Raw genomic sequence first — 25,950 nt, 5'->3', positions numbered from 1 at the left:
GCAGAGTAGAGGGGCAGGATCCCCTCCCTCGACCTGCTGGTCACACCTCTTTTGATGCAGCCCAGGACACGGTTGGCTTTCTGGGCTGCAAGCACACACTGAATGATCCCAGAGTTTAAAATTAAGACCTAAAGAACATTCCCCACCCTCCCAATATTACCAGAGGTTTTGGGCCATGACTAACAAGGGTACAGAAGGAGTTCAGACTTTTACAGATCTAAAGATCAGTTCTCTGTCTACCCTGGACAATAATTTAAGGCCTTTCTTTACAGCCTCTTAAAGCCTAACAAAGAGAGAGATGTTACAGGGAAATGAAAACAAAACCAGCCATACATATGGAGGCATCCAAATTTCCGGATACAGGTCCATCCTAAGCAATACCACAAGAAAACATTTTATTTAGGAGGTTCTAGTCCTGGATGAGAAACACACTGTGCTTGGTGTGTTTCTCACAAGGAACAAGAAGGCAGAACCAGCTCCAAATCAGGTATCATCTAGGTAACATGCCAACAGCTTTGATAGATGGTGGAATTTATTAAAGTAACTTGAGAGGTGGTGATTTCCAGTAAGTTAGGTTGAAACTGTACAATAATTTTTAAGAATGGTTTCCCACGGTTGCAAATTTATACTCACTGAATGGAGCACGTAGATAAGATCTTTAGTGACCTTTCTCTGGGGTTTAGCCATTTGAAACAAAGTAGGAAAGAAAGATCATGGCTTCATTGCATTTGAAATTAGAATTTCAAAATTGTTATGATTTCTGTGCTTTGATAATAGAACAATGGAACCAATGAAAATTCACATTAAGTATTTAGTCATTATGGAAACTCGGTAACACCTTTGATTTTTTTTCCCTTGAGTGCTTTGCTAATAGGTCTAAAGTGCCAGTGAACAAGAAAACAATGTTGAAAAGTAGTATGTAAGTGGGATTTGCATTCAAATAGTCCATAATATCCTTAGCCTTAAACCACTTTCTGAAAAAACTAAACATATATAAGAAAAGAAGCTGTGCCAGTAAATTTAAATAAGTAAAAAATAGCAGAAGTACCAGATTACTATTCAACAGAATGTTTTACAGCAGCCAAAAGGACATTCAGAACAAAGAGCAACACAACACCCTTTCTAGCCTTTTCACTGTGATGCTACCAAGCCCCATAATCTTTTCTGACCATCCACCAGAAACCCAAACCAATGTTCTTACCTTGGCGTTGAATTTGGCAACAAAATCAAAGTGTTTCTTCAGGTCAGTAGCCAAAATTGCCTCAATGACAAGGAAGCGGAAATGCTTGAACTCTACGTGGTCGAGGTTGACCAGGAAATTGTACTCTGGCCTCGACATGAAAAGGTTCCAGGCAGCAGCAGCGTGGTGGTTCTCCAGGACGGAGCGGTCATTGTACAGCACCGCCTGTGAAAGCAATGTGGGCAGCTGAAAGCTGAGAAACCTCTTAGCAAAAGAAACACCAACGCAGAAATGAGAATGATGGGGATGATGCATGAGGGAGGTTCAGATTTGGTTGATTTGTTTGGTTTGTATTTTTTTTTTTAAAAGAACTTCTCAAGGTTCGAAGATGTGATTTTGGCAGAACTAATAGCAGACACCTGAATCGTTGTAATGGTGAAGATTTATTGGAAGATTGATTTGAAAAATCTGGGTCTTTCATGCACAAGGGTCTTTGGTTCCTGACTGAACTGCATCATATGACAATAGTTTATTTTGTTTCAGGCAACAAATTAATGACTAACATAATATAGGTGTGTGCTTCCCAGTTTCTCAGAACTAACCTCACTTAACAGGGATTATTGTCTTTAGTGTTTGTACCTGGCAATTCTGTCCATATTGTACTGATTCCAAACACAGAAACAAGTGAAATTCTACTTTGCAATCTGACAACACACAGCCAGACTGACAGATTTCTCAGTGCTAAAATCCAAACTTGGTTAAACCTTTACCAAAACAAAATGCATAACTCTCATAGCGATGGCAATTCCATTCAGAAACTAAGGAAAGATTTAGAAAATGGATTTCAGGGGACAACAACCATCCAGGAAATCTCTCCACTTCAGCAACATTCAGTCTTTTGACAATTTGGTTTATGGAAAGAAAAGCTTTTGGAAATGTGCTTCTATGTAAAATAGATACAAGTTTTGTAACTTTTTAGACAAATATATACACATACATTCCAGTGGCTTTTCACTTCAATTATACTTTTCTGTCATCTAGAGATGAAAAAATTTAATCATAGCCTAAAGTATAGAATCTATTCTTTACCCCAGAGAACAGGTTGCTGAAGCAATTCAGCTTTAGAGCCTATCTTGCCTAAACTACACAGTAGCATTTGAGATGATAGATATATTCTGCTACCCAGGCCCAACTCCTGAGGGCAGTATTTAATACAGCAGCACTTTGTCATTACTGGAAGCTGATACTGCTTGTTTTGAAAAAGAATTAAAAAACCTAGATGCCAAATACAAGTTCTGCAAATTTCAGGTGATATCAGACTTAAAAAACCCCACAACTAAAACGAAACAACAAACCAAAACCCCCCAAAATAACAAGAATAATTTGAATTTTTCCCATTAATTTATTTTCAAACTAGGGACAATACATTAAGGCTAATCATCTGATTTTCTTTGTTGATTTTTATAATCACAGAGCTGTAACATTTATTTCTTAAAAATAGATTTAAGGATAGCATACATCTTCTATCAATCTATTTAACTGGCCACAGTATCAAAGTTCTTGATCACAGAAAGTTGTTGCAAGGATGAGAAGTATTACTATCAGTTTATAAGCAGAAACTGATACAGAGCAAGTTCAGGTGACTTGCTCTTGGTGAGAGAGGAAGTCTGGATCCAAGCTGGGGAGTAAACCTAGAATATCTGCATCTCTACCCAACTTCTTACTATTAAGCTATCATTTTTTCTTTCCTTGTCCATAGAAATATTTTTCAGCACAGTATACTGAAGCCAGGCAGGTCAGCTTATGTAAAGTAAGGAAAGATGATCTCATAATTAATAGGAACACTAGAAAATTTGTTACGGTCATGCACAAATTAACTTGCATGGTACACTGTCAACTATACAGGTGATTTTTAATTTTATTTTAATCTTTTTGTGCCTTACTGGGTAGAATAATTCTTCCCTAATTTCACAGTTACAGGTTTTCTATCAGTTAGCAGAGCTTGTCCTTTACTGAGACATTTTATCAATACCTTTCTGAACAGCTCTACTTACTGAGGGTGGTGAGGGTATGTAAGAAGACTCTTATGGGTAATCCCCAAGTGAAGTTATTATTTCTGTCACTTTGATAAGCTGTTTCAAAATATTTGGTAGACTTGTGCTTAACAGCAGCCATAGGCACCACTGGCAAGGAGAATCAGTTACCAAAGACCTTCCAAACTTAACAGCAATGCTGCTTGAGTTTTATTTACCTGAGGAGCGCTCGTTGCTACCAAAAAGGCATTGGTCCTTCCTGGGTGATCATAATCATGCATGGCTGCAGCTACATAAAGAGCCATCAATTCAAGGGCAGGGATGTTACCAGCTAGGCATCCGTAGCTGTCATCTGTAGGCGTGTATGTCTTCGAAAACACATAACCCATATGGCCGTGAGTGATTCCACTGTCAGAATCTGAGCAGAAATAAAGAAATGAAAAAAAAAATCCTTACCACTTTTTCAGTGACTTACTGAAACAGACAGAAGCAACAAAGTAGGAAGAGAAGGAGAAAATTTACAATACATAACAGAAGAGTAAACACAACCTGATGTCAGTGCTTTCTGATACTTTGCACATGATCTAGTGCGATAAAGTACACAATTGGAAAGGAAGAAATTCTGATCCCACCTGGGGATCTTCCAGCCATCCAGCAGAGCCTGTTCTCAAACTACGTAATATACTAGGAATGAGCCATGGATTCATGGCCGTGCTGGAGCTTTGTGGGTAACTTGATTTTCCTACTACTTCCTCTGATAGACTCACCATATAGATTAGTCTATAAGACACTAAGACTCCTTAGAGCAATGGACTAGCATTTATTAATTCAATTATGGTGCATGTTTTCCACTCCAAAGGTCTAGACTTTGGATCTTTGCTGATAATTCTCTCAACAGCCTTTTGAAGGAGCTTGAACATGCCTGTCAGAGGCAGATACTAAGTGAGATGCACTGCTAATTAAATCTGCTTGAATGGATCTTACATGCAGTTTAACAATGTCTTTCAAATAACAAACATCGAAAAGCCCCAAAAGTCAACCCCTTTGATTCCACCCATTTCATCTCACCTACAAAGCCTCCAACAACCCTTGCTAATAAAATTTTCCTGGAATAAAAATGTTTCCCGCCCCACCAAAACATCCTGAAGAGTTTCACAAATGATATATACATGCCACACAAATACCACCAAAAAAAGCAGAAGTGGAAGTGGTTTCTGCGGAACAAACTCTTGCTTATCCTGTAACTCCCTCAGAACTCCTACAAAATACAGGCAGGTCCTCTAGTTCCTACAAATGAATCTGGAGAAGTTAATATAAGATGCAATAGGAACAGCTTCCTGTAAGGAGCAATCATAAAACAGCAGACGAGTGGTCTTGCAAACTAGTTGCAAAATGGTAACAAGTCTCTTTGGAGATAGCGAAGAAAGGCAAAGGATCATTTTATGACAGCCAAGCAGCGGCAAGTGCATGGCACTACCTGCATGCCCCAGTGGTTTTGTAATAGCAAAACAATGCAGAGAATGAGGATTTAAAAGTTCTACGCTGCTTCTGGAGCAGTGCTAAAAAGCACTACTAATACAGTTTTCCTAGAAAAAAGCTATTGTAAAAATCAAATGGTAACAAGGATCTGTTATGGGTGACCACAAAGGCTTCCATTTACACATTGTTAAATGTAAAGTATTAGGTTTTGGAGGACCAATTCCATTTTCTTCAAACTTACACAAACGTGCCTTAACACCTTCAACATCCAATGTGCTACTGAATTTAAAAGTCTATCTAATAACAAGTACGGCATGCAATCCTCAATTGTTGGCTTTCTTACAGCAAATTTCATGACAAAAACTTTAAAAATACAACATATATACTTGCACATTTAAATATACCTGAATCGCTTGCTGACCCATGATCATTAATCACAGTTGGCAGTCCTGGGATGGGCTGAGTAGTAAGATACCAAACGGCATGTAGAACGTCAGTTGCATGGATTCGGTTGTGATCTGCGGTACAAAGCAAATGACCCTGCTATTAAACATGAAGGATATTTCCGAGAGAGGGAAATGAGCACCATCTAGTGGGTACCGTGTGGCAGTCAATCAAGCAGAGACAAATCAAACATCATCACAAGCATGAAAAACAGCTGTATTCTGTAAATGCTCATTTTTTCTTTTACTAAAGTTGAAGCACATTCAATGGTATGTCCTACACCAGTCAAGAAAGAGAAAACAGCAGAGAAGCAGCGGGATCTGCAATATAGGAAACTTTGCAAAGAACGTGTCAAACAAGGAAGCTGACTTGTGCTACCAGATCCAATCCTTTACTCCAGTGGTTGCCTTTAGCTAGTTAAATGCCATCCTGTAAATATGTACTGTTAACCTCTGATTCAAATTAAATCAGTGGGAAAATCTCATCCACTTCAGTAACCAGATTTCATCTAGCTTCTAAACACATGGCAGGTAATACTCACCTGACTCTACCTGAGCAAATTAGGTGCTGTGCTAGCAGTTGCACTGCAAAAAAGTCAAACTTGGGATACGTGTACACTGCACAGTTAAACCAGGTTTTTTTCTGCAGTTTTCTGGCCAGAGATGAGTTCAGGCCCTGGATCCTGTAATCTGGCTTACACAAGCTCTCTTTGCAGAAATAAGAGATAAAAGTCACCATGAGGTTCATACCACCAAATCCTTCAAGGCCAGATAAACTGTCCCACAATCAACACAACTGGCTGAAAAAGAATCACACACTAGTTCAGCACAAGGCATCATCTACGCATACAGGAACAAAAAGCAACCATGATGCTGAAAGAGGAGTAACACTTTGTTGCACCAGGACTGAAGCTTACATCTGGGGTTAAACCACTGAAGGACAAGCATTTCAGTTTGTGATTTAGGTTAATTTTGGGTGGAGCATGGGTATCTTCTACAGTGACTAGCTAAACACAAAGAAATTTGCTAATGTGAATGATAACCTGTGGCTACTTTACTGCTTGCTGCAGCTCTGGAAAGATGCATTTCAGTGGACAAAGCACAAAAATGTGGGACTCCAGTGCTGGGTCACCTCCATCTGTAAAACTCACAGTAACTGGCTACATCTCCAGGTAATCAGCCATCTTAGTTGGAGACACCTTGGTAATGCCAATCAGTCCTGTGTCTCTCGTTGGCAAACCAACTACTGGAACAGGCTTAATGGGAACAGGTGAAGAACTAGGTTGTGTTGAAAAGATAACAATCAACAATCAGGATAACACTGCAGATGATATGTATCCTTCCTTAGGAAAAATTACCAACACCCAAGTCCAGAAGCCCTCTCGAAGAACCAATAAATAAAGTTGACCGGATCCATTAGGAGTGAAAACCCCTCTGTACTCTAGGGGAGTAGAAGGGACTGGCAGCAGGATGTATAAGCAACCTGGTTTTACACCTGCTGCATCCTAAAGACAGGCAGTGTGCAGCTGACGGAGGGTTTCTCAGCACTGAAGTTGAAGTTCAGCCTAAGGCTGCTCCTTCTATGGGAGAAGAGGAAGGAAAGAGAAGACTTGGGATGGAGAAAGCACCACGGAGAGCCACATTTGGCCTCTAGCCACCGCTTGGGGATGGATAATGCCTGCTCCTGCTGGGAACAGCCGCCTGCTCCTGCTGGGAACAGCCACCTGCCCCCCTCAGAGCAGCACTGCTGAGTCCCTCTCTGCCATAGCCAGCCTCTGCCGCCAGCCTGCATTCCCCTGGCTCTGGCAGAGTGGGGCTCACCATCTTGCTGACCCTACGCTCCTGTGCTGGAGGCAACTACCTACTTTGTCTATGCCTAAAATCAGCAGTATCCTGTCTGCCAAGGGCAGATGGGTGCAACACAGAAGGGTTTATTATATTCACAATTTGCAATCATTTTTCTTACTCACTAAAAGCGAGCATGATGTCATGCCACTTAGCCCTTTTATTTAGCCCTTGGTTTCCTTTCTTGCTCTCCTTTATCTTCCCTGTCACCTTCCCTTTAAATACTTGTTAGTGACCGCTAGCTGAAATTTTTAACAGCAAAACAGTAAGCAGCATAGGAATGGTTATTTTTGGAAAGAAGAAAGTAAAATAAGGAAGGAGTCTCCTCTCCCCTGCCTTCCTTGAAGTACTAGGAACATCTCTCCTGAGACGCTAATCTCCTCACGCAAAACCTAGAGGATGGCCCTGCATAGGGGTCTAATGCTTTTCTCAGGAGTAAAGGCTAGATTAGCCTCTTGTGAAACTTGTGCTGATTTAATTCAACTGGGATAGTCACCATTAGTTTTGTGTGAATAATCCTTTTTTCAGTTCAGCAACCAGAAGAAAGAAGTGGTTAAGCCCAAACAAGTTGGTTTGGTTTTTACCCCTTCACAAAAATGAAAAACTAGAAGGTAAATTAATTTTGTATTAGACAAAATATTCTGCTTCACTAAACCAAAATACACTTAAGAAAAAACAAGGAAATGAAGGGCTAGATTCACAAAAATTCCTGAGACTCTGTGAATAGTTAAATATTTTAAACAAGAGGAACGGCTCCAGTAGGACAGGCAGACTGTGGAGCATTCACCTATAACCCCCTCAGGCTATAATCTGCTGCTTCAAAACCCTGATCAGCTTCAAACACAAGGAAAGATTTGAAATTTGGTCTCTCACTTTCCCAGAAGAGAATCCAAACCACCTGGCTGTAAGGCATTTTGAGGTAGCTTTCCTTCAATCCCTCCCACTGCAGCTGTTCCAACTGGTATTTAATATTTTGAAAGAGAGACTATATGACTTATTAAAACGTTTCAGACATTTTTCTGGGAGGTGGGAGAAAGCAGAGCGTCCTATATTCATCAACACTGGGGTTATCTGCCAGCTAAAGGGGGCAGTAAGTCCCTCTCTCCTCCTGGAAAAAACAGACTTTTGCAGTTGAAGTGGTTTGATAAATTTGATCTGAATTAGTAAATACTTTGGGGATGACTGAAAGCAGGTGGGGTTTTTTTTCAGTGAATAAATGATTCACACTGAAAAATATCAGCTGAGCTGTAGTTGCAGAAGAACAGGATGCACTCGCCTACTTGGCACATTTTTTCTGCTTTACAAAGCTCATCTCCTTTGGTAGCATAGCACTGCTACTGTGTAAAAATCCAAATTGTTTACGGGGGACAAATGTTTCGATAAACTTCAATTGGGGCACTGGTGTACACTTGCATCATCAGGAAACAGTACTTTGTACCTATAGTAGCTTTATATAGCTTCAAGTTTGCACAGAATTTGCCATGAATTATTATGAAACAACATGAAACATTAAATGCAATGAAAAAAAAGATGAGAGGCTGGGGTACAGCACCAGCTTCTGACTAGAGAGCCATCCATTTGGTTGTGATGTAGCAGAAGAAAAAAAGTAGTTGTTATAATGACAGAAGAAAGGTTTCATTAACAAAGTGCGCAGAAAACACCCAAAACTTTAAGGAAGCATTGTTATCTTCTGGGAATTTTTACTTACAGGGTATCTCTCGGTATCCACATTCCAAGGCATGAAAGTAGTTCATAAATTCCCTCACTGGTATTTTAAAGGTTTCAAACAGCCCCATATCTTCAAAAAGCCTGTATGATACCTGAAAAAAACCCCAAAACAACCATGCTGCTAAATAGACCAGAAAAACACTAAAAAATAGATATAAAAATCATTCTGTTGAATTACCCCATGAAAACCTACTTTCCTGGTAGTATTTTCTGAAGCACATCTGATCCAGCTATAGCTGCAGTTATTTGCATTTCCATAGGGATGTGGCTACATAGCTAAACAGACAAGCTATTAGTACCAAAGAGTCCTCCTCATTCCTTCATTACACCCTTCCAGACGTTGTTCTCTTCCTTTCAGGCATATGGATCCCTAAATATCCAAAGGTCTTTAGTGTCTTGGGAAAAATTTCCCTGCAAACTTCTCCAAGGAGCATCCATGAATCCAATCAATTCCCAGAAAAAGGGAGAACATGTGAAGGAACGACAAAAGGACAGAACCATTTGGGTCCTATGCATTATCTCCTTTCCCTCTCCCCCGTTTTGGAAGTGAAATGGCAAAAGTGACTTCTCTAACAGGATTTCAGAGGCAGCAAGGAAGCAGAGCTGCTCCAAGTGTTCCTGCACGGAAAGATGACTGTGGACATCCAGGAGAGGATATATTGAAAGGGAGAATGGGATGGATGTGTGAGGGGGTGTTCAGGAGAGACGAGTGCTCAGAAATGTAGACAGAAGCTGCTGCAAAATGGACACTTTAGAAGACAAGCTTGAACTTGACATTCAGAGCAATGGGACATAGTAAAATTACTGCCTTTTACACTTCTTTCACAAATTGGACCCTAAAGCCTTTCAGCTTCTTTATTTATTTACTGCTGTTAGCTAAATTCTGTCTGTTTGATGCCATCTGTCTGGTAACGATCTGCCTAGAGCTAAGCAATTTGAAGCACATTTAGAATGATGAGTGCTATACTGATAAGAAATTGTTACAAATTATGTTTTGTATTTTACACCTGAATGTAAACCAAACAGCTACGCACACCCGTTTCTTTCTGTATATTGTGTATATAAATTGGGACCTGTGAGCTGCACCTAAAGTTTAATGAACATAAACTTCCAACGTCCTGCCACTGTAAGGATAATAAAAAAGGACAGGAATTTGCAGCATTAATGATCCCCACCTCCCCTCCTAGTCATTCCCTACCAGGAAAAATCTGCATGTGAACTAACTCTGGCAAAGCATTGCAACAGGCAGTGATGATGCAGAGACAGGTTGTGTGTGGTGTCTGACACCAGCCGGCATGCTCCTCTAATGACACATATCTGACAGTTGGGGTTCTGCTGGTGGCCCCAGCTCTTACTTCTGTTCCTACCACAATCGTATAAGTGCCACCGGCAACGCAGTCAGAAGAATCACTGCTGGTGCTTAATTGCTCTTTGTGACCATGGCTGTAGGCCATAAAGTGAAAAGTTCTTTATAGCAAAGGAGCTAAGGAACTACAGAATTACAGTGCTCTGGAAGGCAGGAGCTTAGAATGAAAGGTAGGGCCTGTAGAAGGCAAAACTTTACTCACTGAAAATCTCATGGGATCCTCCTGTACCAAGGCAGAGTGAAGAGGCTGACTTTACGCATAATTTGGATTAGAAATTGCACAGAATTCTGTTTATCTATCTGGAATCATGGCTGAAGTAAATCAGCCAGGATCCAAATTTTCACCTACAGAGAGATAAGGTATTTAACACTCTAATCTCAGATAACTGAATGGTAAGCTTCATATTTCCAGCAAAATATCTCTGTATAAAAGAGGAAGCATAAAGAAATATTATTCTGCAGGACCAAACCTTACTGGTCTACACTACCAATATTGGACAGGTATCTTAAATAAAGCATGTTACAAAAATATGGTTTTCCTCCTCTTGGATTTTGGGGGACAGGAAATTCCACAGCAGTTGAAAAGAAGCAAAGCTGACTGTGATGGATATGAATGATTGCTCTTCCCCATGACTTGGAGTAAAATGGCATTATTCTCTGTTGTCATTAGAAAACATAAACAGCCAAGCAAGTCATTTGGACATTTTTCTAATGTTTTCTTTCTTTCTTAGCAAATGGAGAGGAGGAAGGGATAAGGGCAGGTCAGAAACGAAAAAGGGGCATTGATGTCTTCCAGAAAGTCAACTAACTAAATTCTTTTATTTAAACAAAAAAAAAAAAAAAAGGAAAACTGTGCAGTTTTGTTTATTCATTGCTCTGGATTAACCATTTTTAAATGCTTCTGTTTTTTAAAATCCTTCCTGCCCAAGCCGCATGCTGCTGCATGAGCTCCCTGGGAGTTAGAATCCCACAGGCTGAGCATGGCACCCCTGCAGCCACGGTGCAGTCCCCACTGCCAGGGACAAGCCCAGGGAAACTCCGACGGCTGCCAGGTGCTTGGCAGTGGGTGCTCCACACTGCCTCTTCCCTCCAGCCTCCATTTTCTGCTTGTTTCTGCAATGATTGCTAACACTTGAATGAATCATTTATAGCTCGGATACTTCTGGCAGTGCTGCCTGAAGAAGGACAAGAACTTCTCCCAAATGATTCCTAATGGAAGCTGTTTTGGAAATGGAGATTGTTATTCACATGTTGCTCCTCTCCTGGGTGTTGCAGGCACACATAAATGGCTCTCATTGGAGGACACGTGCAAAGTTTAGGTTAGCAGTTCCCTGCTTGTTTTTTGCGGCAACCCTCTTGCACTCCTTTTTGGTCTCTTGTACTGGCTTTCTTCAAACCTGTTTCTTTTAAGTTGTCGGCACCAAGTCTTTGGCTCTGACAAACACAACTCCTCATAAGGGCCACCATGACAATCCCGGGAATATTCCATCCCCCAAGGACTGATTTCCCTCGTTCCTTCATATAGCAGCTGAATTTTCTCTCTGCAGAAGCCATACGTGATGACGAAATGACCAAACATTCCTCTTGGCGCCACCCAGGGACCAAGTCTCAGGCACTGCAGTGATGCCACCCTGCCTCGATGCTGCTTGTGTACCAAGAGCAGAGGACCACCACCAGCATTTCTTGTCTCTATGGGCCTAGTAATAAAAGCTTTAGAGAGACCTTGACTTTAGCCTATTTTTTTTCATTTAATTTGCTTTCCAAGGCAAATGAGTTTCTCTTCCACAGGTTTTAGTTTTATAGGAGCTGTAATAAGAGTGTTAAGTGTGAGTGATGACATTATCTTAACTTTATGGCCTGTTTTGAAGCATCAACTCAGTCGGAGAGGTCTGCTGTTCCTTTCTGAAGTGAGACTGGTATGTAAATTCCTCTCTAATCTCTAGCATGCCTATTTGTTAGTGCCACATTTAGAGTGCTTGCCACTGTACTTTGCACAGATGCTTTTATGGCCACTGACTAGTTTGGGGTCTTTTTATATGTCTAAATCAATTTAACATTCCAAGAAGAAGAAACAGGCATCTCAAGCAGCTTTAAAGATGCTAAGCCAGCATTTGCTTTCTAAACTGAATGCTTCCCTAGAGGCACGTGTCAACTCCGCTTTGTTCCATCTCATAAATTTAACCTAGCAAGGCAAACATAGTTAATTCAGCTTGTTAATTTACTTATTTTTAATGGATAAGTCCATTTAATGGTAAAATACACAGAATAAATCATTAGAGCCTTTGTTTTCCTTTGTTTATAATATCCCAGGATTTAAAAATTATACAAGAAAAAGATAATACTTTTGGCTGGAGAAAAAGACTTATTAATTTTAGTTCTCATATTTCTGAAAATAATTTTGTTAGGAACATCTGAGTAGGTGGGGGAAAGAACTAAAAGATCTATATTATATGAACAAGGTTGAACTTGCTACATTCTGCTCTTAGGGAGTGGGAGTTATTACAAACAGCTGTTACAGAAAATGCTGAATTTTGATCACAAATATTATTCATTAAACCTTCCTTATTTTATTTCACAGGCCTCATTTTGTGGCACTGCAAAGCAGATAACATGCTCAGAAACTGTGCAAAAAACAGATGTTGAGAAACAGTGTGGAGCTTTAGTGCAAATTGAGGGAGGCACAGGGGAATTGTCCTGAGAGGTACAGAACTGCATGCAACTTGGTAAAGTGCTTAAAACCTATGTTACTTGCCAAGCTACAGAACAATAAAAGGCAGACCACAGAATAAACTTGAATTCATGCCGTGGTTTTCCTGGTTGACCACTGGATAATTGAATCTAGCTGAATAATAGTTAACCACCATGGGACCAAGATTTGATACAGCATTCTCTGGAGCTTGTTGCACTCAGATCTGCCTGACGCACTAACCTCTGTGTTTGTGGGTGTTGTTAATTGTCTCACATTATACCAATTAACATAATCTCTTCTTTCCAGCACTCATCACTACATAATGCCTTGCAAAGTGATACTAGATCAGACAGATTCTCTTGGGGTTTTTTCCCTTCCATCCCTAAATAATAATAATTACTTGCCTTTCCTGTTTAATAAACCTCAATACTTCCATAAGAAAAAATGGCTAATTTGTCAGTGTGCCAGGAAAGAGGGCATAACAGAGAGAAAGGTCCAGTCAAGAAAGTGATTATGGAAGTGACATTAACCGTGCTGGGGAGAGATGGGCTGTGTTAGGACCTGCATTCAACTTATAGGAGGGAATGAAAAACTGATAGTTGAAAGAAAGACTAGTAAGCTCACATCCTGATTCATAGTAAATTAGACTTCCCTATGTAATAATGATATGAACTTACTATCAAAGTGCTGACTCTTTAAAGGTGATAGAATATAGCAAGGACTACTTTTCCCCTCACTTCCTGAAACCTTGCTTCTTGCACAGCCTGACTGAAACCTCCAGTATAAAAAAGGACCAAAGTTCTGTATTTCCTGCATCAACTGAATGTATTTACTGTTCAGCCCTCCCATGCTGAACCCCATGTGAGAGCCTTTCACAAAGAGCTCAGTAAGAGGTGGCAGCACCTCCTGCAGATAGAATATTTAGAAAGGTTTATGTAAACTCACTGGCAGAGAGCAGCACGAAAAATAGGCGTGTGGTTTTTTCTTTCATATTTTTAAATTTTAAAATATAGACATTTAAAAGTAAGGAATATAATGACACAGAGTTCATGTTGTCAGCTTTGAACTAGGTGGCAGGGATCACAACTCATTGGATGACCAGCTTGTAAGGACAATGGGTCTTAACACTACTTTGTCTAAATCTGTCAATAATATAGCTGGTCATTGCAGACAAGATATCCTTCTCACCTGACTGAGAATCCGACCACATTTCTTTCCGATTTTTTCCACCAAATCAAAGATTGGGAAGTTCCAACTATTTAGCTGCTCCATCAGGGGATCCAGGTTGTCCATAACCAGAGGCTCAGGAGCAAGTACAGGCTTGTCCTATGCCGGAAATCAGAATAAAGAGGAATTTTAGTTCTGTGAAGCATCTCATGCAAAAATTTATGCTCTTAAAAACTACAGTCACATTAGCATCATCTGTAAGTCAATGGTACTTTACTCAGCTCAGCAGAGATGTCCCCGTTTCTACCAGCCCTGCAGCTAGTCACTCTCCTTTATAATTTGTTTCACTTGAATGAATAGGAAATTCTGTATATGAAACATCCGTCTCTGAACTTATCCATGAGACACATTCATTCGTTCATTCATGGGAATCATTCATTCATTTCCAAGGGAGTCTGTCTTTTTCATTGTAAAATTTGCTGCAGTACAGAGAGAAAAGCACTCAATTTCTACTTCTGCATCAGTACCCATTCATTACAATCTAACATGGCTAATGGAGCTCGGTCCAAGTGAGGACTTGTACTTCTTAAACTGAAACCTCCCTGTTTTTCAAGGTCTGCAAATAAAAGATGGGTTGTGCCCCTCCTTTCACATTTCTCCCTGTATATTTCCTTGAATTTCATTATTACTAAGAAACTGTAGAGGAATAAATGCCAAAATATCTCAAGAAAAATGTCTTCTCTCAGCATGTCCAACTCCAGTTCAACAGATTACAATAAATTTTTCAAGAGCTCATGCCAACTTAAATTTATTAATTCAGTTGTAAAACAGACTGTGGAAAATTTAACTAAACAAAGCTTTCCCTCTACATCTCAATCAAGCTTACAGCTGAATACAGTAGTTATGAGAAGATCAGCACTTGTTTTCCATACTGCAATGTTTTTATGTTCAAGACATACACCAACAATAATTTCATGCAGCACCCTCAGACAAGTGTTAAATTATTTCAAAATAAGGACCACTGTATATGTCAGCCAAGATTGCAAGGCCATTGAGAAGCTGAAGTGGCCGAACAGGAAGACTATATATTATGCTAGTGGTCTGAGAAGATAATTTCTGTTCCTTCCAATCCGTTCCCTTTAAAGGCAATGCTAACACAGAAGCCAAACATTTTAGAAATGCCTAATGCCAGATCCATAAACATATATTTATTCATCAAAATAGATGGTTAGTGTTTCACAAGTGGCCAGTGCTTAGCAGCTCTCACACATTTCAATGGTTCCTTTCAACTCCTGAAAGTCAATCCTCCTACTGCAAGGTAGGAGCCTGCTGCAATTGCTTAAAACCATGGTCATGATCTGTACACAGCCCTAGGAGGTTTTTTTGTGGTGTTTCCCACCCCTCCTAGTGTTAGTATACACTCAGTAATTGTGTGAGTGGAACTTAAACGAGCTACCTCAGGTGGTATCAAGGAATGCAGAATGATGGTCTCGGGTGTGTACGTCCTACAGACGGATCCCTTCCGCATCTGCTCTTTGGAGCAATCTGTCTCATCGTCGTTTTGTACGATATCGCTGCTATCACTATTGTTGGTCTCATAGTCAGAAGTGGCTTGCGCAGGATCATCTACAACACAAATCACAAAGCTTGTTGTGTGAATGGCAAGGATTGCATGGAAGTCATCCTGTGACCTTCTGAATAATAGCAACAGGATCTCTGACTCATAATACATATGTGCTGCTTGGCTGGGTCCAAAGTCGGACAATCTGTCCAAAGGCATTAAAGCATATACCCTGCAGAGTGTAAAAAATGGGATCAGGGATTGAAAAGTGAGAAAAATTTTGAGGACCATTATTTGAGCTGACTAGGTTAGATGAGGGAAACTCTACTTCCTTTATATTTTAACTCCATTCTTCATTAGCATTTTGCATATTTTGTAGATACGAAAGGGAAAGGAATGTCAAAGACAATGTGTATGGTCTTACTTATGTATGTTCTCCTTTTATGACAGACAGGCATATCTGCCCTTTCAGTGAATGATTATTGAATTTTAAGAGATGAGGAGTTTTTGATGGACAAAGAATTACCTGTTCTGTTCAGGGTGTGTGTGGTACCATCATTTCTATCTAGTGTCCCATCACCAGCTTCTATTTGATTATAGGGTCTGCCACAGCTGAAATACATCAAGAAACATCCACAATATAAAGAACTATGCGCATCAGACAGTCTTATGTAAAATGATTTCTTGCTGACAGTGTAAGATCATGTGGTACAGTATAAGCTATGGTACAGGGTGCACTCTCCAGTGAAAACTAGCAGAGCGAGCTGAAGTTTTATTGGAGGTCCGGAATGTAAAAAGACAAAATACAAAAAGACCTTGGATTAACTGGCTACCACCATTAAATTTGTTGCAGCAAGCCTACACCATATGATTTTTTTTTAAATAAATCTTTTTATTCTCTAAGTTTATCAGTACAAAAAAATCACCTGGTTTTCTACTACAGCTGCCCTATAAACATGAACTAAAATGATGAAAATGTGCCAGTGTGCCATACAATCTTATATCATTCAGTTTGGATGCAGTCATGATGTGGCTTTACTCTCCTTTTCTTGCTTAAAACTTGAATATGTTCCTTTAAGGAGGAAAAGGTATTTTACCATTACTTCAGTGACAACATACCAAGTACGTCAGTATCACGGGGGCATTTTGGACAGAACACGAGGTGAGTGATCTGGCATTGAGACATTTAGCAATGAAACTAGAAGATAGACTTTGCTTCATCATTCCCAGAACAGACGGACATTGTAGGAGGGATCACAATATCATGGCCTTTCCAAATGACTGTCTCTTCCCTTCCATTAAAATGCTTTATTCCTTGTGTGTGATTCCCTTTAAGCCCTAAATGTGAGTTCAATACCAGCTGGAACATTTCAAATTACAATGTCCCAGTAAGATTGAGGCTAGGACCTGAAGGAACAATGATATATCATGAGAACAAGAGAGAACTTAATAAATTTGAAGCCTCATTTAGCAGTATTATATCAAGTCTGTCCACGAAAAACTGACATTTTAACATTTCTTTCTCTGGTTCCAGTCAATATTTTGTGGCATATCTCATATATAACAGTCTTTGTAAAGCAACTATTACAAAATTATTTTGATTGGTCAAACTTTGTCCTAGAAACTTTTTACCAGTGTAAGTTCACCATATAAAAATGGCTGAAATCCTATGCCAGACTTTTGACTGGGTGATCCAAAACATATTCTGGAGCTTGGTATGCCCTGCAAACATAATGAATCCCTGAAAGAATTTTAAATAAAAATGCAAATCTGTATACAATGATACTTGCAGTGCACAGCCAAGCAAATAAATCTTCTATCACTCAGGTTTATTAAAAAGATGAAAAAATGTATTAATTATGCTCTACCACATTCGTTGTGGTTTCCATAAGGTCAATGCTAATAAGCCAAAATGTAAAAGAGAAAGAGCGCCCTTGATTGGTTGTAATGCTACAAGGCTTTTGCGTCATTATGAGTGTACCTCTTTATTTCCAGAACATATGCAAACTCACAGTGATTTAACATGTATGGTCCACATAAAACACTATATTAAAAAAAAAAAAAATATATTACCGAGCCAACTAGTAGAACATTTAAAATCTGCTCTATATCAGAAGTAAACGTGCCCATGCAACTTTAACTTAACCCCCTTCATGCACAGGCATTGTAATATACTTCTTAATCACAAGATTGTTTAACATTTTTTCCACAGGATTCCTGCCCCATCCACTAAGCAGAATTAAAAATGATTACTTACAAGTTATTTTAACAGCATTGCCTGTTATATGTTCTTGTTTAATGCAGTTTTCAAACTCTGCTGTCCTACCACATTTCACTTTGTAAGTAAAAAAAAAAAATACAGTAAAACTGCTGTCTTGATGCCACTGCCTGGGTGGAACTGATTTAAAGCACTGAACCCATCAATTCATTTCCCCTTTTGTTGTTGTTGTTGGGGGAGGGATTGGTTTGGTGGTGGCAGAGGTTTGCTGACTTGGTATTATTTCCTAGCAAGGCAGTTTTTTTGGCAGTAAAAGTAGGGGATTGCATACCATGAAGACTAGCAATCTACAATCTGAAAGCTCAAAAATTAAAAGATTTATTTCTAGTGTTTGTTAATTTAACTCTCTCAGCTTGTCTTAGCAATTTAATGTCTTTGGTTTTTTGGTTTTTGTTTTTGGTTTTTTTGTTTGGTTGGTTGGTTTTGTTTGTTTGTTGGTTGGTTTTTTTGGGTATTTGTTACATTTTGCTGTTGGGGTTTTTTTAATTGTACTTACATTACTAATGGGTGCATTATTTATGTGCTGTTGGTTCAGCTTGTATCTGTGGATATGACATCTCCATATACTAATGGATAGAAATGTGACAGCGCTTATGATTTTTCAATGGACATTAAAGCAACAGTGACTATTAGTAATAGTGGATGCCAATTCTTTTAGCAGTTATTATATCATAATATTTTAAATAATGTGTTTGTTTCAAATAATGAACAGCAAAGCCTATGCCAGCAATGTAACTATTTGTAATGCTTACACAGACTAAGCATTTGAAGAGAAGGAAATTAAGAACCTAAATATGCTATGCAACCTACACAGATCACATAAGACAGTAGCCACATAAAAGCTAATGAGCGTTTTACCAATGATTGCGTTGAAATCAAAGTCTACATATATCAAGAAAATATATTTCATTCAAGGGAACCTGGAAACTGCACGGGAACAGGCTTCTAAATACCAGTGGTTCTCACTATTCTGAATCGGGACACATTGCAAGCTCCAGTAATCTAACTCAGCAACTGAATCATTTTCGAGAAGATAAGCAGAACAACTTTTTTTCTGAAATGCTGATTTTGCAGAGCAGTCTGCATAATCTAATAATGGGCTACTTTAAAGTGTGAAATTAACCTGTATTAACGTAACTCTCAGCAGTAGGAAGAACTCAGCTGCAGCTGATTTCTGAAAAAAATCTCAATGCTACATAATCTGACTCTGCCCTAGGGAGGGCAGGATCCACTCCTGTGAGAGAGCTCAAAATGACGTAGTCTTCAGGCATTGTTGGAACACTTTTATCAGAAGGCTACAGGCCAGCAGCTTTTAATCCCTAGCAGTCAGATTTTTCTATCAAACATCAGGTGCCTGTTGTGAAAGACTTGGCCTGTGACCTGATAGTGTTAAAGGCATGGCATGAGAAACACAAATTGTTAACATGAAATCTGACTTTGGGATCTGCAAGTTATTGATAAAGAATTTATTTATGAATCAGACTGTGCATCTGACATGAGTAAAAGCTGTAAATTTAACTAACCGTCTTGTACTTTAAAAGCACTTTGCAGCATGAATCTACACAATTACTCATATACAAAGAACTGCTTAGATATGGTGACATATCAATATACAATACTGCAGCAAATCGCAAAAACTTGTATGTGGGCCAAAAGACCTTGTTCACAAAACCAACGTGAAATTATTCCAATGCATGTCAAATTACTATCTTACCTGCTGCAAATGACAGAGGGGCTGATAATAGGGTCTGACAGGCTAGGTGCACTCTGAGTAGAGGTTAAGACTTTGTGTGGCTTTAAGCCTTGCTTGGTGTCAGTATCTGTAGAGTCTGGAAATGACACAGAAGATGTTTTTCCAGTAGGACTTGTGGCAGGTGTCCCCTGAATTGGTGAATGGCATGGGGAGGAGAGAGGTGAGATATTCGGTGGGATACCTGGCAAGAGAAAAGAGGAGTCTTGTCAATTAATAGAAGTGGCAGATGGTTGTATGAGTTCACTGTGCAGAAATACTCCTCATGAGATGTGCAGGTACCAGCATAGCTTCCAAACAGAAAGAGAAAACCCTTCTCCACTCTGAGCCAAGCCCATGGCTGTCACAGAAAGATGAAGCTCCATTAATATCAGTCAATTCTACCTGCTGAAGATCTGGCTCAAAATATGAAGCATATTCTCCCTGTTGAGTAGGACGCACTAACTGGCAGGCATGAAATGAAAGGCATGCCTTAGTGGCACAACTATTGGTATCAACATGTTCTGGCAACAGAGACACCAAGTCCAAATAGGCAGCTCCCAGACCCACCTGCAACTTCTCTGCTTCACTGTCTCCATCTGTAAAGCAGGGACAAGAAAGGCTTACACACAGTCCCAGCAAATTTGAATGTCTATGTGTATGAAGACTAGCAATAAATGAAAAAAACAATATTTAGTAGTCATACGAGTATAAAATATTGCACTTATGGTGCCATTTCCACATTCCTCACAGAATTCAGCCATGATCTTGTACAGCTTGAGTTTATTTTTCAGTATCTGTTGCTCACTATGGGAGACTTGTGACCATTACCTTAACGACACGGTATTGTACTCCTGAGCTAGTGTATCAGAAACTGCCAATATCCACATGTGCAAACACTAGCAAGATGTCGTTCTCTCTGTCCCCTATTCTATGGAAGCACCACTGCAAAGAAGAAAACTGGCATCTGCCAGTCCAGTGTTTGAGACTTCTCTTCAAATCCACTTTAGATTTTCTAGTCTCAGACAAAAAGGTCCCATTCACAATAAAGTGCAGGGGAGCAAAGATAATCTATCTTAAAAGGAAATGCATGTAAATTGACTTAACCTCCTGAGCTTTGTTGTAAAGTTTGTAAGAACTCAGCCCCAGTTCATTTACCATATTCATCTTCAAAGCCAAATGATACAAAGAGCTTGAGAACTTTAACTGGTTTTATGTTTGAATTGTGCCCACTATCTAAATGTGTTCCAGACACAAAAAATTATCTTAGAGTAAGGCAATATGCTGATCTAAGTTTATGAAATAGTAATCTTGCAGGATGTTTGTGTACAGTTCCAGTGGTTTTTCCTGATAACAACTTACTGTGATATGAGGTTAAAATATGATTTACTCTTGACAGTCCAAGACTTAAAAATAATCTCTGGCAGTTACTAAACTGTAATTTTGAGATATCCAACATCTAAGTTTTGATTAGGGTATTTCTTCAGCAAACATGTGGTATGTATTACTGCCTTAATTCAATGATTGCAACTAGGATATTACGCTAGTCTTGAGATCAGAAACCTACAGCCTACAGAGCAATTAAAAGGTTATCAGATGGCCATGACATATGGATATTGCTTTAAAATACAGAAAGCCTCAGTTTCACATTTACTAATCCTTGGAGATATCTGCTTTCCATCCAACAAAAATATGTCTTTAAAAACATTTCACAGCCTGTTAGTTGCACAGGGGATTGAGTTGGATTATTATCTATATTTGAGCTACATGTTCCCAGGTAATCTTCATGACTGTTAGAGAATACAATATATATGGTCATCTTTCAACAACTTAAAGCAAGTCCTGGGAATTTAAACAGCAATTTTCACAATAATGTTTCTCATTATAGCCGGCTTTCTACTGCTGGTCTGGGCTCCTGTCTCTTGAAATATGTTTGGTTATGTTTTGTTTGTTTTTTTTTTTAAACAGTAATTTGCCAGGATAGGCAACCATAAATAAATAAATTTACCAGAAAAATGCAGACCTGCTTTCAATAAGCCAACATTTAACCATTTATTGGCAAAAGTAAGAGAAAACATATCTTGCTACAGCAAGGAACTCTGACCAATCAACATAAGATGAACAATACAGGGAGAACTTTTTTAAGTACATCCATCTGCTTAGGTCCGCCAGAACTTTTACACATGTGCAGTACTGAAGAAATAAAACAGTTAACTTGAATGTCATGTGAAATTACAAATGAAAACACTTGAGTTTACCTGTGAATTTCGCCAAAATAGGTATAGCTTGCAGTGTTTTAAAATGCTGTTTTCATGTGTAAAAACACATTTTGTAAATTAACAGATTTACAAATTTATCTAGATCAATTTCTACCAAGAATTATTATACACTGCCAATGGCGTTAATATATAAAAGTCTAATTTGTATTAACTAGTGCAAATTGAAGCAATTCTTTAGTTGGAACACAAAACTAAATTATAACTAAAAGTGCATGATTACAAACAGTCTAAAACATCAAAATATTGGTCTTCTACATAAAACATTGACCCAAAATTGCTTGTGATGGAATGGAGCTCTCCCTCCATCACTGGGCAGCTCGTGTCGTTGGGCAACAGAGATGACTTAACACTTTCTGGAAGCAGAAGAGACTAAATGTAAAACTGACTGATGGGGTCAGTAAGTCTCATTTTCAATGTATAAAATATTACCCATACAGAGACTGCCCCCTTTCAAGTTAATAGGTTCATCTCTGAAAATCGCAAGTCCAAGTTGGATTTGTTTTGTTCTAAAACACATTCCTGGATTCTTTGTACTATACCTCCATTATTTTCCAGTTTCAATTTTATTCATTTGCCTATGTGCTTACTATCTTCTAAGATAATACTGTGTGACTTAATCTTCACTGTGGTATAACAAAGCAGCTTCTGTACAAGAGGAGATTAAATAAACTCTTCAGTTTGAAAAGGAGATGCAATGTGACAGTGCTAGATATGCAGAATAATTGTGCAGCCATATCTTCAAACCCATCTCTAAGTTTGGGTTCTCTGACTTTTCTGATGTCAGGCCTCAGGCACCTATCAATTTCCATCTGATGTCTGGGTGGCCTGTATCTCTGAATAACATTGTCTCAACATTATTCCATGTCTGGGGAAAAAAAAAAATAAATGGCTGATTTAAAAAAGGAAGGCCTTGTGATCATTTTGAATTACACGTTAAAGCATGAGGAAACATTACTTTATCCTGCCTTTCTACAAAAAAATCCATTTTACTATGGATGAAGACTGATTCATGGCTGTCATACTGTATATTTCATTATCAATTAAGAAGTCACCTTCTCAAATTTCTTTCCTTCATTTAAAACAGGAGTCATTTTCTAAAAGCCCTAAATGCTGAGTAAAAACTCACATATTTCTAATCTCTAAAAATCAGCAGGAACTACTTGGACTTTCTCAGTAACGAACATACAGAGATAGACCTCTGAGTTATAATGGCTGTGTCTTGGATATGTTTGCATAAGACAGGTCAGTTGCTGCCTACAGCTCTGAATGGCATTATGTAGATTGTGCTTCAAGAAATCTCAGTCTGGCAATATACATAGACAGTTAATTTAACAAATGTCATGGAAAACATTCTGTTCTCAGCCCTGTTGCAGTCAAGGGAATTACATGGATATAAATCACAACATGATTTAGTATCACACTTGCCACATCATGTCATGACTAACCTCTGTAAATCATAAAAGTCAAAACATTTACAATGGCATCACCATGAGCTATAATATTTTAAGCCACTGTTGTTGCTTTTTTGTTTTAAATAAAGGAAATAACTATATTTATATTGATGGAAAAATAAGAAAAGACACAGATTGGACAGAGACCAAAAGCAGCTGCATGTGCTAGTCACGGGGAAGCAGCTAAGCAAGCCTGACAGATGCCCACTCACCTTGCCGGCTCTGCCTTTTGGCATTCAGGTGGTTGGTAGAGGACATGGTGTAAGAGGTGGAGAAGGACCTGCTCTTCGTGAGTGTCATCAGAATTGAGCTGTTCCAGGAGTCAGCACTGCAAAACCAGAGCACAAACAAGCATCGTTCAACACAGTAAAAGGCCCAAATGGCAGATCTTAAGAAGTCAGGAGCCACAGCAAGATGTATGCGATACTGTGATAGCACAAAAACTGACGAGGAAAACAGCGTCTATCTGCTGGCTGAACTGCTATTTGTGAGGCGCTCAGTATTGTATTCAGCAAAAATATTTACAATGCAGATGCTCTAAAGCTGGGCTTCCTTCAGTGCTGAGGCCTATTCACTTTATTTATGCAAAGATGTCTTCATTATATTGTTCTGACAGTAGAAAGAGGCTTAAAAGTTGACTTGAAATAAGTTAAATTTATATTCTCTTTTAACGCCTCCTTACAAGAGCCAGAAGTGCCAGAAGGTCTCAGTGTAAATGAAAAATCAGTCTCCTTGACTCCTCTGCTGCAACTGCCAAGGCAGATACCCAGTAACCCTTCGGGCACTGGAGGAGCTCCTCAGGAGGCTGGAAGAGGCTTGGAAGAGCCCTGCATTGCTGTTGCTAGCGGTGTGCCTCTTCTCTGGGTGAAGCACTTCATGCTATAGCCAACTGAAACGCATGCTGCATCTCAAAAGAAATCCTACTGACAGACCCTGAAGGCATTGGTCACTGATCCAAGAGGAACTCACTGGAGGAGAATAGGGTGAATGAGTCTGTGTGTGTGTGGAACAAATGCTGGTCTCCTACAACAGGATAAGTGCATCCTTTCAGCCTTCAGGCTATGTACCAGATGAGGCCAAATACTTCTGTAAAGCAAGAGAATTGTATTTGTCATTGTCTTCCTGAATGACACTCATCAAATGTCAGCTGCTTGCAGGGAGGTAGCACTGGCTCTTATCATGAGGCCTATGACCTCTATCCGCGAGGCCTCTCAGGCCCCACATTTCTCCTCACAGCCTCACATCCAAGTGATGAGAGAAGACAGCCTTGTAAAGCAGCCTAGTCCCAGCTGAACTTGAAAAATTCAACTTGGGGGAAAAAAAAAGAAGTTTTCTGAAAGAACAAAGCATGTAACATCATCTTAACTCTACAAATACCTTATCATTTTGGAAGAGCGAGCACTACCTACAAAAATATTTGCAGGTTGTCTTCATTGGCCCAAATTCCCATAATCTGTGATGAAGTAAGATGAAGAAAGAATCCAGCTGTTTGTTGGTTTGGGTTTTTTGTTTTGTTTTGTTTTGTGGTTTTGTTTTTTAACTGACGGGAAGACTACAACGCACTGGCCCACTGTAAAGAAAAAACAAATCAAAACAAAAACCCCCAAACCACATTCTTTGACTTCTTAAAGGAGAAGCACTGGATGTAGAAGTGACTGAGGGAAGGCAGGTAGAAGGTCTGTTATTTTTCTCCTATCATTTGAAGCTGTAAGAGGACCATGTGCTACCAGTTTAGTGACATGGGGTTGGAAGAATACAGGATTACTACTCTCAAACAGAGATTTAAGGGGGATTTTTGCAAATATGTGACTATAGAAATCTAGAGGTGATGTCCCAGACTGTGAGGAACAAGTCACAGATTTTGTAACTACAGAATCTGCCCCAATCCCTCAAACTACAAAATGTTTCTTTCTCTGTGACCTGTGGTGTGCTTCAATTTGGTACAGGGGAAGTGGCAGATAATCAAGATTTTTTTACCTCTTCAGTTCAACATTCTTTTCCTTGAAAGTGAATCTGTACTGGTTTGCCAAAATTTTTAAAGCTAGACTTATAGGATTAATTTTTCCCCTTTCTGGAATACACATTGTTTCTCCTACTGTAAAAGAAGAACTGCAAACAGTAGGCTGGGAGGTTTGACAGAGCTATAATTATACAATTGGCGACATTAAACGTAGGAAGAATTGATAGCATGCTTAGTTGGCTCATCATGCAGAGTTATATAACAACCGTAGAAAAGGACCAACAATAATATTTAATTGCTCTCCTTCTCCCTCTGATTCCCATCTTAGGATGCTTACATACTACGTGAGAGTCTGGGATCAACAGTATAAATCAAATGCACTCTGGGAACCACAGGCTGGTGACTGAAGAACATTTCCATTTGGTTATAGCTTCTTTATATTTACTTTTACTGAGATACATGGGACTCCTCAGAAAGGGAACTTTGGCTAACCACGTATTTTTCTTGCACCAGACATGCAGTGTACTCTGCAGGCTGCCTTGAGCACCTAGGCGCCCTTCATGAAAGCCTCCTCTATGGGAAAGGTTTATGTATCTGGAAGAAAGGCTGACCAAAGCAGCTTTCTGGGGCTGCGTTCACTCAAGCTATCCAACAGCAAACGCTAGTGATGTAGATCCTTCTCAGGTCCTATCTTTTTCTCCCCCACCGGTACCAAATTTCGAACTGCAGAAAAACATGTGAGTCCTCTGATGTCACCACTCT

The 25,950-nt window shown here is 39.3% G+C and overlaps 1 protein-coding gene across 2 annotated transcripts in view; it reads right to left on the bottom strand.

The window, feature by feature from the left end:
- The window catches only part of PDE3A (phosphodiesterase 3A), a 277,695-nt gene that overhangs the window by 21,228 nt on the left and 230,517 nt on the right, over positions 1-25,950 (bottom strand). For both annotated transcript variants that reach the window (XM_054824716.1, XM_054824726.1), the window contains 9 exons: positions 23,441-23,556; positions 19,484-19,703; positions 16,018-16,103; positions 15,387-15,556; positions 13,952-14,089; positions 8,689-8,800; positions 5,097-5,210; positions 3,432-3,631; positions 1,202-1,405 (listed from right to left, as the gene is read on the bottom strand). In XM_054824716.1, the coding sequence (XP_054680691.1) occupies positions 1,202-1,405; positions 3,432-3,631; positions 5,097-5,210; positions 8,689-8,800; positions 13,952-14,089; positions 15,387-15,556; positions 16,018-16,103; positions 19,484-19,703; positions 23,441-23,556 (1,360 nt within the window). The remainder of the gene's footprint in view (positions 1-1,201; positions 1,406-3,431; positions 3,632-5,096; positions 5,211-8,688; positions 8,801-13,951; positions 14,090-15,386; positions 15,557-16,017; positions 16,104-19,483; positions 19,704-23,440; positions 23,557-25,950) is intronic.

The sequence above is a fragment of the Grus americana genome, chromosome 1 (assembly GCF_028858705.1).
Source record: "Grus americana isolate bGruAme1 chromosome 1, bGruAme1.mat, whole genome shotgun sequence".
NCBI lineage: Eukaryota > Metazoa > Chordata > Aves > Gruiformes > Gruidae > Grus > Grus americana.
The sequence above is the reverse complement of the archived record's forward strand: the minus strand, read 5'-3'. Positions and strand labels throughout refer to the sequence as shown.